This window comes from Propithecus coquereli, unplaced genomic scaffold (assembly GCF_000956105.1).
Source record: "Propithecus coquereli isolate 6110/MARCELLA unplaced genomic scaffold, Pcoq_1.0 Scaffold288, whole genome shotgun sequence".
NCBI lineage: Eukaryota > Metazoa > Chordata > Mammalia > Primates > Indriidae > Propithecus > Propithecus coquereli.
The window spans coordinates 1,481,116-1,496,217 of NW_012148485.1; the positions used below are offsets into that span (position 1 = coordinate 1,481,116).

General features: G+C 38.7%; 1 protein-coding gene across 1 annotated transcript in view; it reads right to left on the minus strand.

The window, feature by feature from the left end:
* ATP8A1 (ATPase, aminophospholipid transporter (APLT), class I, type 8A, member 1) overlaps positions 1 to 15,102 on the minus strand; it is a 272,471-nt gene that overhangs the window by 190,065 nt on the left and 67,304 nt on the right. The window contains exons 6-12 of the mRNA XM_012648479.1: positions 15,000 to 15,073; positions 12,474 to 12,543; positions 11,211 to 11,338; positions 8,055 to 8,166; positions 6,564 to 6,729; positions 4,736 to 4,863; positions 1,305 to 1,382 (exon numbers count right to left, since the gene is read on the minus strand). Coding sequence (XP_012503933.1) covers positions 1,305 to 1,382; positions 4,736 to 4,863; positions 6,564 to 6,729; positions 8,055 to 8,166; positions 11,211 to 11,338; positions 12,474 to 12,543; positions 15,000 to 15,073 — 756 coding nt within the window. The remainder of the gene's footprint in view (positions 1 to 1,304; positions 1,383 to 4,735; positions 4,864 to 6,563; positions 6,730 to 8,054; positions 8,167 to 11,210; positions 11,339 to 12,473; positions 12,544 to 14,999; positions 15,074 to 15,102) is intronic.

Here is a 15,102-nt window from a genome sequence, read left to right on the forward strand (position 1 = left end):
TCCCAAGTAGCTGGGACTACAGGCATGCGCCACCATGCCCGGCTAATTTTTTTTATATATTTTCAGTTGGCCAATTAATTTCTTTCTAATTTTAGTAGAGACGGGGTCTCACTCTTGCTCAGGCTGGTTTTGAACTCCTGAGCTCAAACAATCCGCCCGCTTTGGCCTCCCAGAGAGCTAGGATTACAGGCGTCAGCCACCGCGCCTGGCCTTTTTTTCAGTATTTTAGCAGTGAATCGTTTCATGGATGAATACTAAAGACTGCCAACATATTAGGAGAACCACGTCACACAGAAATATGCCTTAATATGGTCTGAATTTCTACTAAAAAGTACCACTACCACTACTTAACATTTACGGAGCACGGAAGCATCTATCAGCATTTCTCAGCATAACAAGCAGTTGTAGGATTGGTGATAGCTGCGCAATTAACTTCATGCAACATCTGAATTGGTAAGAAAAAGGATAACTCTGGACTAAATGCTATTTGAAGAGTAAGAGTTGGAATATGGCAATGGTACAGAAGAGAAAAATCTTTTTTCAGCTAGCGTGTGTAAATGGATTATAAATATACATATATGTGAATATAGTATGATTTGTAAATCTAAAATTCCTATTTGACTAGACTCACACAACTTCACCGATGAACTTGAACTTCTCCTTCCTTCTTGGTTGAAAGCTATGAATAATTCTAATACTGTATGTAAAAAACAGCCAATATTCTACTAAGTAAGGTATCCCAAGAATGGAAAGACAAGCACCACATGTACTCACCATCAAATTGGTATTAACTGATCAACACATAAGTGCACATATAAGAATAACATCTATTGGATGTTGGGCAGGGGGGAGGGGAGAGGGAGGAGGAGGGGACGGGTATATGCATACACAAAGAGTGCAATGCACACCACCCAAAAGATGGACATATTTGAAACTCGGACTTGGCGGCGGGGGGGCAAGGGCAACATACGTAACCTAAACATCTGTACCCCCATAATATGCTGAAATAAAAAAAAAAAAACAGCCAATATTTTACATACTAATCAGACCATATACTGAGGAACATTTCTAGGCTCATTAAGTACATTACACTGAGAGCAAAATCTGCTTTCAATAGTGTTTTTAAAACTTCACTTGCAAAAAAGGAAGAGTGTTAATCACTGACTAACAAATGTATTTATGCTGACTGTTCAAATAATGGAAAATTAGGAGCTGCCCATTTGTTTGAAGTTGCTACCTTTGGCAGATAATTCCACCGAGTCTGACTTCCAATTAATCATGTATCAACCAGAAATAGAGTTTACCTGGCCAAGTTCCTCATTCAGATTAGATGTTCGAGCCATAGCGGCAGTGTCTGTAGGTTCATAATGCATGTCGAGATCCTTCAAAAATAAATAAATCAATAAGTAAAAAAAAAATCATTGAATACAACTGGTAATGAGGAATTGGGTGAAATTTTAAAAGAAAATAATTCACACGATTAATGCCTTCATTGTTTAGTAAGTCACTGTTTAACTGGTGAGCTACATGTAATGTAATCACTCTTATTTCTTGCCATCCCTGTACCATTTCACTTGATTTTTCTGAAAGCACTCAACACAGAATGTTAATTTCACAGTAAAGGCAGAACAGTATGGTGGTTAGTGCCTGTCTAGGAATCGGGCCATCTAGGTTCACCAATATTCCACCATTTTCTGTATACATGTCCTAGTCCAAGCATTAAATAAGTTAACACACACAAAATGATTCTGACGGCATCTGACACAATGCAGGTGTTTAATGATGTGAGCTAGATATCAGGGACTGAATATTGCTCAAATGATTAGGTCTCTGAACCCCTGGAAAAATTACCCAAGCAATTCTACCTGGTTGTACTTTCTGGGCCAAGCTTCATGTACTGTACATACTCGAAAGTAAGACAAAGGCACTTTGCAAAAGCCAAACAAAAACGTATACTTTCTGTATCTATTTGTACTTGCCTTGTGCCCAGTAATCACGAGACTTGATTATCCTACATAATCAGTTATTTTCTATGGTAGAATGTTTTATTAACAAGTCAGGGTTGTAGTTTACAGATTTTCACATATCAAATGAAAAGGCCGAAATGTAAATCAAAGCTGATCTCTCCCATGTCTGTATTCTGGACTAATCAGTGTTCCTTCTGGAACAGGCTGTTGAGTTTAAGCGCCATGTTTTAACAGAGATATTAACCAACTGGCTTACGTTTAGAGAAGAGGCATGATCAGAATGGAGATTAATCTGGAAATAACATGAAATGAACAATGAAAGGAGATGGAGGATATTTGGTTAGGGAGAAAAAGATAAGATAGACAAATCAAATCACCCCATTAAAAAGTGGGCAAGAGACATGAGCAGAAGCTTTTCAAAAGAAGATAGACTAATGGCCAACAAACATACAAAAAAATGCTCAACATCTCTAATCATCAGGGAAATGCAAATCAAAACCACAGTGAGATATCACTTAATTCCAGCAAGAATGGCTTTTATCAAAAAGTTCCAAAACAACAAATGCTGGCGTGGATGTGGAGAGATAGGAACACTCATACACTGCTGGTGGGACTGCAAACTAGTGCAACCTCTGTGGAAAGGAATATGGAGATACCCCCAAGAACTAAAAACTGAACTACCATTTGATCCAGCAATCCCACTACTGGGTATTTACCCAAAGGAAAAAAAGACATTCTATAATAAAGACATCTGCACTTGAATGTTTATTGCAGCACAATTCACAATTGCAAAGATGTGGAAACAATCCAAGTGCCCATCAATACATGAGTGGATTAATAAAGTGTGGTATATGTATACCATGGAGTTCTACTCAACCATAAAAAAAATGGTGAACTAACACCTCTTGTATTAACCTGATTGGAATTGGAGACCATTCCTCTAAGTGAAGTATCACAAGAATAGAAAAACAAACACCACAGGTAATCACCATTAAATTGGAACTAATCGATCAACACTTCCTTGCACATATGGAAATAACATTCACTGGAAATCAAGCAAGTGGGAGGGCAGAAAAGGGGGTGGGTAAATTCACACCTAACAGGCACAATGCACACTATCTAGGGGATGGGCACACTTATAACTTTGACTCAAACGGTACAAAAGCAATTTATGTAACCAGAACATTTGTACCTCCATAATATTCTGAAATAATAAAAAAAAGATAACATAGAAGAATGAACAGGCATGATGGACAAGCTCGGATATTTTGCAATGCTCTCAATTCAAAAACAAGATTAAACATTTTCATAAAAGATCCATTAAGCAGAACAAGAATCAAAGGAAGATAGTTACTAATCTCATTTAATCAACACTGATCTCATTTACTAATGAGTAAAAACAGTTACTAATCTCATTATAAAGCTGCCTTATAAGGGAAGCCTGGAAAACCTTTCCAGTCTATCTGTCAAGGATGTTATAAAATCTCCGTATACTAGAAAGGTCTCTGAAAAGCATAAGCCTGTGGGGTTCATCCAACACTAAAATCATATAATCACTTGAAGCAAATATTATTTTTGAAAATCCAAATAAAAAATGAAGCTATCGACTAGTTATTTGACCTTGACAATGAGTTACCTTATTATTGCTGTAAGAAACTTCGATACATTTTAATTATATTTGCATATATTTTATCAATATTACACAATTTTTCTGCCACAAATCTCCTGAAGTGAGCTACACCCGCAGCTACACCTGCAGCTCATTTTAGATTTCTAAATTACACTGATCTTTTACCAATGAATTAAGAGATTGACAGCTTAGGTGAATCATTCACCACAAGAAGATAATGAACAGTTGCAAAAGCATCATCAGTTATATTTTTTACAGTCCTAATATTATGCATGTTGAAAGACTTTAAAATGACGTCAAAAGAAAGAAACATCAAAATGAACATCAAAATTTCTCAAAATAAAAGAGACATCAAACTTTCTGGCAGATTTAGGCCTGAGGATTTATTTAATTTAGACAAATAACTAGTCAATCATTTTATTTTTTGTATCTGAGCTGTCATGCCTAGTCTATAAGAACAACATATTTTATTAAAAACATTTAGGAAATAGATGTCCAGAATATTTTTTCCAATATTAAAAAATATTTAAGGAAAAAATCAAGGGAAGAAAAATTTAAGCGCAGCCGAAATTGTTCACAGTGTGGAAAAATAAACTGCATAAATGAATACACCTGATGGGTAAGCTGTTGTTACCGGTAGCAAATCCAGCAATAACTGTAGAGTGCTGGATTATTTACTGGTATGTCAAAAGATTCTTTGATCCATGCAGCTACCATGAGATGCAGGAAAGGCATGTTTTGTCATTCCTACGTTAGTGTCAAAGAAAATAAGTTTCAAAGAAGTGACTTAAGAAAGCTTTACACATCTAGTAAATTATAATACTAGAACCACAATCCAAATATTTTTATTAATAACTCCAAACTCATGTTCTTCTTCCCCAACAACCACTATATATCCCAAAATAGGTTTCTTGCACTAGAGACCTGTTTCCCCCATGATGTCTGGCTTGTGAACTTGTGTGAGTCTGAAATGAGGGACTTTGTTTTAATCCTACTAGGCTCAAAAATGTTATCTTGTATTCAAAAAGGTAGGTATAATTAAGTGTTTTTCTCCCTGAAAGATCAAAAGATCCCATTGTAAGAAAAAAAAAGAGAAAATGTACACGTAAGGTGCTGACAAACAATAATTCATATTTACCCAATTTATGAAGTACGCCTGGGTAAATTTCACCACTTCTAGTGTAACCAACAAGCTGATAGGAATGAGGTTGTTGAAAAGGATGATGAAGGTCAAGAAATTCAGTCCAAAATTATTAGCGCCACCATCTGTTGGGAGAGGTGGGGAAGAATGTCATTTGCAGTTTTAATATTTTATTTGCATTGACCAGAAATTTAGCATAAGAATTTTCCACGTTATATGGCATACCCAGATAGTTGGGGAGGAACATTTTTCTGATAAAATAACATAATTCTCAAATACATCTGTCAAGATGGAATTGCATTATGTGTGTTCAATACATCATTAATCCAGTTAAAAAACTATATAATAGTACTAAAAAGTGAAAGTAGTATCAAGTATTGCAGATCCGGTTCTAAATAGGAAGTTCAGAGACATTAAGGATAGCACTGAGGGTTTATAAAAATAAAATCTCAACTGGGTAAATTACTTTTACATGAATTCTTAAAAGCATTTCCAATTGAAAGCATGCTTTAAAAGCAAACAGATGAAAAAGCAGCTTCAAAAACAATCCAAACTGTGTGAATACTACTTAGTCCTAGGTAAATTATTCTCCTAGGCAAATTATACTTTTCCTTCTCAATAATGAAAATAAAACAGCTATACCAAATATATTGTGAAGTATATGAAGGAACAAATTGATGGTAGTAGTAACAGTTCTCATGTTGAAATAATAAATCAATGACTATAAAAATAATAAATCAATGACTATAAAAATAACTCGGAATGGCTGCAAAGTTAAATAAATGCAACAAAAAAAATTCAAAAAATCAGTTTTTGCTACAAGATCTTACTGGAATTCTTCACACTTTTGGAAATTAAGTATTTATTGGCTAAGTACTCACCAAGTAGAAATGCAAACTCACTTCCTAGAAATAGCGGGGGATGGGGAGTGGGGATTAATACCACAATAATAAAAGGATAAATGCTCCAAAAGGGAAGTTTTTTTTTTTTTTTTTTTTGAGACAGGGTCTCACTCTGTTGCCCGGGCTAGAGTGCACTGGCATCATCATAGCTCACTGCAGCCTCAAACTCCTGGGCTCAAGCGATCCTCCTGCCTCAGCCTCCTCTGTAGTTGGGACTATAGTCACATGCCACCATGTCTGGCTAATTTTTAAATTTTTTGTAGCGATGGGATCTCACTATCTTGTGCAGGCTGGTCTTGAACTCCCGGCCTCAAGCAATCCTCCCACTTCAGCCTCTCAACGTGCTACAATTACAGGCACTGCACCCAACCAAGGAAAGTATTTAATAGGATTTTCTTCAGGACAAATGATCATTTAATGCAGCACTCACTGCATTACTGAGTTCGAATGAAAGTACGTTCAGTTTAAACATTTTTAAATTATGTGAACTACTTTTTGGTACACTTTACTTAAATATAGATATACGTATTTGTGTACGTGTATATAGGCATGTGTATTTTATTATATCCTCCACACATACACGATGTACTTTCTTTACCATATAGTTAACCATTTATGCTAAAATCATTGTAAAAGAATAATTTTCATTTATGTATATCATGTTAATGGCTATATTCAGTGAATATTTTATACTACCATGGAGTGCCCATCATATTTTTAAGGATTTGAAAATCTTAGAGATTCTAAAATTTTACTTACATTTGCTGGAAATCTCATTGAAAGATAAAGATCAAATGCCCAGCTAACCTGGCAACAAGGTCTTCTTTTTAGAAATAATAGGAAATGCCACAAATCAAGATAGACTGCCAAGCAAATGTATGCTCTAATAAAATAAGCAAGTGCCGGAAGCACTTTCCGCTTACAGTTCAGATTGAGATACCAGTCCTTTCCGGAATGCCTTCGGTTCCAAATGGCCGCACCCACGGAGCAGACGAGGGACATGGCAATTAAGATACAAAACAAAATCAAAATTTGCACGTTGGTAATCCGTTCCACATTGGAGAGCTTAAGCGGCGGGCTTGTTGAATTCTGTAAAAAGAAACAAGATGAGTAGTAACAATACACATGAACGATTCAGTAATGCGCACTTTAGCGTTTTGATGAGGGCGACAAAGTCAGCCACAGCACAGTATCTAGACGGGGTGAACACATACATGAATATTACACAAAGCCCATGACAAATATAATAATAAGGTGTGGTCAATGGTTAACTACCTCTTTTCGTCAAGGCTACTATACCACCCAAGTTTTTTTTTAGGAAGTAAAACAATGAGAAAGAAGAAGAAAAGGAAATAACATTCCTTCTGCAGACATAGCTTTTGCATTGTGTCAGGTAAGATGAATTACTTGCCTGCTTAAGCAAACGAGGTATCTGGAAGGATCTGCTTAGTGTCTTAGCTCAGGAGAGGAAGAGAAGGTGGCCTGCGCATGCACAACCGGATATTTCAAAGTATGAAGGCAACATTTAAAGATCTCTGATTTGCAGATTTCTGGTGGCATTTAGCAATTGTTTTACTGAACACAGCAGCAATTCAACTCCCTCTGGCTACCAAGAATAACAAAGGCAAGTTTCCTCATTTGTGTCTGATGATCCAAATGGTTATGTTAGATCTGTGCTCACCAAGACATCCACAGCACAGAAAATGTCATAATTACTATAAAAGGAAGATTTATAGGAATTTATGAATGACTAGGGGTAGAATCATTAACGACAGTCCCCCTTGGCTGTTGACAACATCTTCATGCCTGTACGACGTACAAAGGTGTTAGCCCTTAGAGCAGATTTTCATCGAGTGTCGTAAAAGTGAGTTTGCCTCGCCCACCTAACTCCTGGACGTTGGTGGTACCCCAGTGCAGAGAAGCAACCACAGGCACGTGTAAATATTAGCGCTCTGATGAATGCTGATGGCAAAAACAGCCTTACACGTAAATGCTACGAAATATGAACATCTGATTCACAAACTTTTTCTTTCCATTACATGAAGAATTAAATTTTAAAATTCGATCACTGCATTAAAATAAAATTATAAGACAAATGCTTAAGGCAGAGCACTCTCGGTTACACAGACAGCTTGTAATAATCACGGCTATAGTTAGGAGATGCTGCCAACGGACCAATATGCAAAATCATCAAGAGTTCAAGGACCAGGTGATCTCTGGTGACACTTCCCGGTGTCCCTGTGTACAGTGAGCCGTTCTTATTGAGATCATTTCGAGGCCTCGCTCAGTGGGGTACCAGATTCTGGATGTATGCGGTGGGCTCAGGACAGACGGTGTGCTATGCTTGGGAATACTGCACTGAGATCCATTTACGGAAGACTTAGGCCCAACAGGTTCACAGATAAAAATCCCACCTGCATCAGCTTGGTGTCATGTCCAGTGTAGACAACGATTCCATGAACCCACTGCGTATTTCTCAGCTGAGCACCTCGCAGAAGAATCTGATCCGCTCCCAGGGGAACAGTGCTAGGACAGATTATGTGGACATCAGAAACGATGTTTTCTAAAATGCTTAAGAACTCTACAGTCACCATATAGTTTCAAAAAGTTCCATGATTAAAATAACCCTTTACTTGGAAAGCAAGTAAATTTCCCACCAATAATTCTCTTAAACAGGAATGAAAGTGTTTGAGTTACTTCTCCTTAACACAAAACCTGTCACTTCCTATAAGTTCACTATCTGCTACGGACTGAACGGTGTGTCTCCAATATTCCCATGCTAGAAGCTCTTATCCATCCGCGTGATGGTATCTGGAGATGGCACTTTCGGGAGGTAACTAGGTTTAGAAGAGGCCACCACGGTGGGGCCCTCACGACAGGCACTAGTGCCTTTGTAAGAAGACACACCAGGAGTTCATCCTCTCTTTCTTTCTGCCATGCACTGACACAGCAAGAAGGTATCTTTTGCCAGCCAGGAATAGAGCCCCCACCAGAACCTGACCATGCTGGTACCGTGGTCTCAGATTTCCAGCCTCCATAAATGTGAGAAAAACAAATTTGTGTTGTTAAAGCCCCCACCTAGTCTATGGGATTTTGTCATGGCAGCCCGAGGAAACTAATACACTATCCAAAGTAGTAGGTGGCGTTTCGGAATTCAGAGGCTAATGCTCAAACCTGTTCATGACTTTTCCTGAATTAATAAGTCAATTTAGGTCTCTGAAATATTTGGAAGTGGTGGGGCTCAGGGATTTGTCTCCTGCCCCCACTTCCCCCACACTCTTCCTTTAAATTAGAAATAGCTTTGTGCATAATAAAGGCTCAAAAAAGCACACAAGGCAAAATAACGACACAGACCTCACCATATACTCACCTGCCCTCCCTGCCCCACAGAGACAAGTTTCTGTACTTAAAAGCTCTATGATAGTCATTTTATAGTATTTGAAGATCAGTTCTCCAAAAATTGTGAATAAATGTCCAATGAACAGTAAGCATTTTGAAGCCATTCGTCCCCTATAATTTAAACCATACTTTCAATACATAAGGCACAGGTGGGGATCTTTTGTGGGTTTTTCACAAGGCTACCCACTTTGGTATGTTGTTGGGTGATACAAACTCACGCAGGGATGTAAGAAGGAACAAACTCTCACAGACATATTGGAGTTCTTGATGGACATGTACTATAGACAATTTAACGGCTCAAGGATTCCTATGACAAATTCTTCATTTTAATAAGAAAAAAGGCAAAAAAAAAAAGAGAAAAGGCAAATATAAAGAAAAACACATTAAAAAAATCTTCTGGAAAAGGAAAGGAATGATTCTATAAGAAAGTCTACAGAGAACACAGGACTGCTTTATAAGTGGAGGAAAAGTGAAGCCAAGGCCGCCTTCATACCTGGTGAGCTTCTGTGGCCCAGCAGGCTAGTAAGGCCAGTGGCCCCTTGGGCCTTGAACCTTCTTGCAAGGAACTACACAAATTCTACCAGCTCAGGTGAAATCAACCCAGATGGGTGCATAATAACAGCATGTCAATGAAACGTTTTGAAATAGTATATTCCTAAAAATATAACTCTCACTCTTAATGTATAAAACATTATGCCTTCGGGACCCATCTGGAGGGGAACCCGCTTGTATATGTTTCAAGATTTGGGGTGCACTTCAGAGTTGGGAGGGGTCTTGGGCCTGAACCAGGTTTCCAAGAAGTTCTTGGAAAGTTCTTGGACTACGCTCTGGGGCATGCACGTGGCAGGTGTTCCTCACCTACGCAGTGGAGTGTAATACACTAATAGCAACTCTCACCTCAACATTTGTGTTGTTGTGTTGACAGGAATTAGGTACAAACTCCTCAAAAGCAAAACATACTACTTTTCAATTACAAGGACTCAAGAAGAGTTAGTGATTGTTAGTTTCATCACAGCTGGAATTCCAGGGCTTCTGGCATTAGCCCATGACCCCCATCCTGAGCTATCAAAGTACGTTGACTCCAAAGGGTCTCCAAGAGCTCTGGGCCCTATAATATAAAATCCAAATGTGCTACAAATGCAAAGGTCTTGAAAATCTGTTTCTGCCTTTCACATAAAATAAAGCAAATTTTATCTGTACCCTAAATCTTGGCACCATCGTACAAAGTTCCCCCTCACAGCATAGATTTGGTTGGCATCAATTTGATGGAAAATTGGTACGAAATGGAAGCAGTCCAGTTAGGAACGTCAGACTGGAGAAACACTACTTGTATAAACGGCCAAATCTATCATTAGTCTACAACCATATGTTCCTGGAAAGATCACTCTGTGCAAATTTTAGAACACGTAATTACTTCAAAGGTGGCAAAAGAAAGCTTTTGGAGGCTCTCAATGAGGACGACAGTTCAGGGCACACTCCAAATGTCCTTTAGAATTCGAACACTCGGATAATGCAATTACACAACAACAAAAGCACCAATGACATTCTCCTGGGCTGGTGGGCTGAAGTTGTGCATTTAGCTGACATTTAGTTGTCCACTATACATGCCTGGAAGATAAGGTACAATGCAAAATAGGGGAAGCAGGGAAAGAAGGGCAGGGAGGGGAAAAGAAAGGACAAAGGAAAAGACTCTACCCTTCCCGCCAGGTTCTGCCCCATTTCTTTGCTCCCCTTTGCAACAAACTCTTTGAAAAAGAAGTCTACACTTGGTAGAGTCTGAATTCCCTGAGGCATCTAGAGATCACAGGAAAGGACCCAGGCCATGACAATTGGATAGTTAAGCTTATAGCATAAGTATCTGGGCCAAAGAATAATCCACAAGTTATTTGCTCACTAAACAATGTGCCAGAAGCCTGCAGTATCCCCGAAAACATCGAACTGCCAGACTGGCAGGCACCCGGGGAAGTCTTCAGCTGTACTACGTGAATAGGCTTAAGATCCAGTATTTTTACAAAAGGACTTGGGGTAGGATGTAAAAATGCTTAAAAAAGGGATTTTCAGTATTCAAACTTAGTGCACAAGAAAACAACATGTACCCATCCTTGGAAGACACTCAGCAAACACTACGACACGGTGGGTTCCGTGTTTTTATGGAGACCGATTTTACATACCCGTGTCCATCAAGCCTTATGTTTCCAACAAAATCGTAGAGATGTCTGTTCGGACTTTCACATTCAATTCTGCCAGAAATTCTCATCAGACTGTCGATGTCTTTTATATCTGAGGTTGCCGGTAAGCCCTGTTAGAAATTTTTAAATAAGCAAAGAGCATATTCAGTAAGTTGTGTTTGGGGGAAGAGGAAGAATTCTGAATTCACCCAGGTCTTAAGATCTAAGGGATCCCATTTATCTTGTAAGCTTTTCTCCCCTCACCCCCTTATTCGATATTCTGTCAAATCATAATTAAAGGACACCTTCCTGCCTGACTTGAGCACAGGTTTTTAGAATAAGAACAAGGCAGCTTTTACAAAAGTTCCAAAATATATTCAGTAGACTATAAGCTAGTCTGCACAGATATTTTGAAGCAAGTCCCCAAAGAAACATTTGCTTCCAAAAATAAAATTAATATTTAGCACTATACAGGCTGAGTGTGTCTTCTCTATCTAAAAAAATGGGATGAAAAATGGATGGAATCTATGTTGAAAGAAAGTAGTTTTGTTTCTTTTTTCTTCTTCTTCTTCTTCTTTTTTTTTTTTAAGTCCACTGAGAACGGAAATTCCAAAACGGTTCTTCCCCCTGGCCAACTAGAAGTGGCTGACCCTGAGTGTGACCCCCTCATCCCTTGGCAGTCTGGGTCCCAGTCCTGTGATGACCCAGTTCCACCACGACCCAACCCCCAACAGGTCATTGTCATCATCCTCTGGAACCCAAGGGCACTCATCTTTTAAAGATCCTTTTAAAACTTCAAAAATTTTACGGTTGTTTTCTTCTAGAGATGATATGAAAAGTAAATACAGAACTATAAACTGTTCTCCAAGATGCATGAGAGTTTTAGAACAGCACTAGAAACTATGGCTTTTTAATATGGCAGAACCAAATAGTTATTTGGGCTGGGCGAATAGGGAAAATAAATGAGCTAACACGTGTGAACGCACTTAGAACTACTACTATTATCTGAGTGCTGGCTGTTACATAAAGCCATTAAAAATATGACAAAAGTATCTACACAATGGGCCATGTTGCATCAGGCAACTAAGTCTGAGGCTTCCATAATACTAACACCAGTTTATAAAACATCTATCCTCATAGTGGTTCAATGAGAAAATATTTGCAATTAGAAGCACTTCAACTCAAGACAACACCGCTAAGAAAGCAGCTCTTAATTCCCCATGATAAAACAGCAGTGATATATAAACCTGCATTAGCGCTTCTTACCTGTCTAATTTTCAAGTTTGTTTCACCGTCTAAGTTAGACGTTTCGATGTAGCACATGGCCTGGGGCTCGCTGTGGTTGAGAGTGGAGAAGCACAGAGATTTAGTGGAGGAAGGCAGGCATGATAACAACACCTTATTTAAATGCTCAGACTCTCTGAGGCCTTTCCTTCTAGACAGACTGGCAGTCACCTAGCTGCCTGACGATTGCCAATCTAACAGCAAGACACGGTGAGGCAGAACCCATGCATGACAACTCATGGATCAGCTTTTCAGCCAGAAGGACCCACAAGCGATTTCCTGACCACAATCGGTAAGTGGTCTCCAAGGTGATGCAAATGATTTATCACATTTTGCTTAAATTGTTCGTCCATATAGACACAACACAGACTGCATCTGAAATGTAAAGCAGTTTTGTGTCCAGATTTATCTTTAGCTCAAATACATCGAGTGAGATTTCATGCTCACGGCTCACATGTAAATTGGTTAAGGAGAATGGTTGATTAGAAAATTCCAGATTGCCACTTCTACAAACTCGCATGTACTCCCTTTTTGGCTATGACGAAAAGTATGATATGAACCCACAAAACTAAAATTTTAAGGTTACTTTTAAAAACTGTATAAACGAATTTTACAATGAAAGCGGATATGCACTTTTCTATTTTCTGCTTCTATTCTTGTAGCAGCAAAAGCTAAAACTAAAATCAGTCAGTTTTGCCCTATTGCTCCTTGAACTCATCCTAGAAGATCCGTTTCATGGTTCCCACCAGTGTCTCAGTAACGGTGTTCTCCAGCTTGGTGACAGGTGTCATACCCCAGACCGTCCTAGCTCCTTCCTCTTCACACGCTTATCTACTTGCCCAACAACTACAGACATGTGAGCTTGTAGCCCAACTGTACAGTCTGATCCTCGACTCTAAGGACAAGCATTCTGAAATCGATCTCATTAGCCCCTGGTTATAGAATAAGCCTAATTTTACTAACATCATGTAAGTAACTATGAATGCGATCTCTGATAAGCACGTATACTCGAAGCTAGAAATAAATTTGCAAGTAACAAATGCCTGGAATTTCCTAATCAACTTCCAATTTGCACATGTGCAAAACCGACTGTTCCACGTTTCAGAAATGAGCATCTGGTTGAATTTTGCGGCCGGGAAATTTGCGAAAACTGCTTAAACACATGGGCGTTAATCAAATATTTAACAGACTCATTTTAAAGTAACCTTTGAGAGTTCTTCGATTTTTACTCTAAGGGCTTTCTTTCATGAAGGCTGCTACTTTTTCCCAAAGAGAAGTTGTTTGATATTTATATTTTCACTCTATCAATTATTCCAAATTTTATTTTTTAATCACTGTCACCATAGTAATTCGCCTCTTGTAATTGCTCTAAATTTGTGATTTACTTATGCATACATCTGAAATAGTTTATGGATTTATAAAACACATCTTCTGATAATATGGAAGCATGTGGTGAACAAAATGCTAAATGACAATGTTGATTCCATATTCTGGCAGTAAAATGCATTAAGATTTTACTGTTCAAGATGCTTATCCAAGGCCAGTGCCGTATTAAAATGAGAATAACATTCTACTTTTTTCTCTCTCATAAAGTAACTTTTCTAGGACTTTTTAAATGGCTGACTTATATTTGAAGTGGGACAAATAAAAAAACTGCATCCGAATTCTGAACATTCTTAATAATCACTTAAGACAGCGGTTACTGAAGCAGTTCTTCGTGTGAAAAGGCAGCAAGAAGCCTCAGATAAGGAATCGTGCTAGATCGTAAGTACTCCAGCAAATTACGATGACATCCGCGACACAAACTAGTCAGAGAGGCAGAGCAGGCTTTTCGATTAGTAAGTGGAAAAATGAAACGAGATGCAAATCACAACACAGACACTGACAGACAGCTGAACTTTACCATAGTAACGTGCACTTTGCCACTAGTTACGAGCGGGATAAAATTGGTCCCAAAGCATGCGGTACAAAATGTACAACATCCAGCTTTGTGCCGGGGGTCCTCTATGAACCCTATGTAAGCCCGAATGATAGTCATCATCTCTGGAAGGATTCTATAGAATCGACAGGAAATTTAAAACGAGAATGATGAATCTGTTTAAAATCTCATCCATTTTCAATGACTGTTTCAGGAACAGCTTCACACTGTTCAAAACAATATCGTGGAGAGGTAACAAATGAAGCCTTAGTATTTAGGCGTGTCCTTAAATAGGAACATATACTAACGGTGCGGAGGAAATTAAAATCTACCTTTAGCGGAATGCCTCTCGGACTCCCACTGATAGCAACGGGAGAGTGGAATCTTCCCAATTGAGGGACGAATGTCATGCAACATGGCATTCACAAAATGCCTTTAAAACGTCGGTGAAACGTCTATCGCCAAGAAGTATAAAAAAGTTTGTGTTTTACAGGAAGAGGCACAGAAGTCAGCCATGTTTGGGTGCCGCCATTCTCTGGTTTAGGGTGAGGACCCACGTGCACACCCCTGCACAGCCCAGCGGTGCTGACCTGGAGGACAGACTGATGAGATCCGCCGGGAGATGCTCCCCATTGACCACTTTCACTATTTCCCCTACCGCCACCTACGCGTCCCAGTTTAAAATAATTAAAA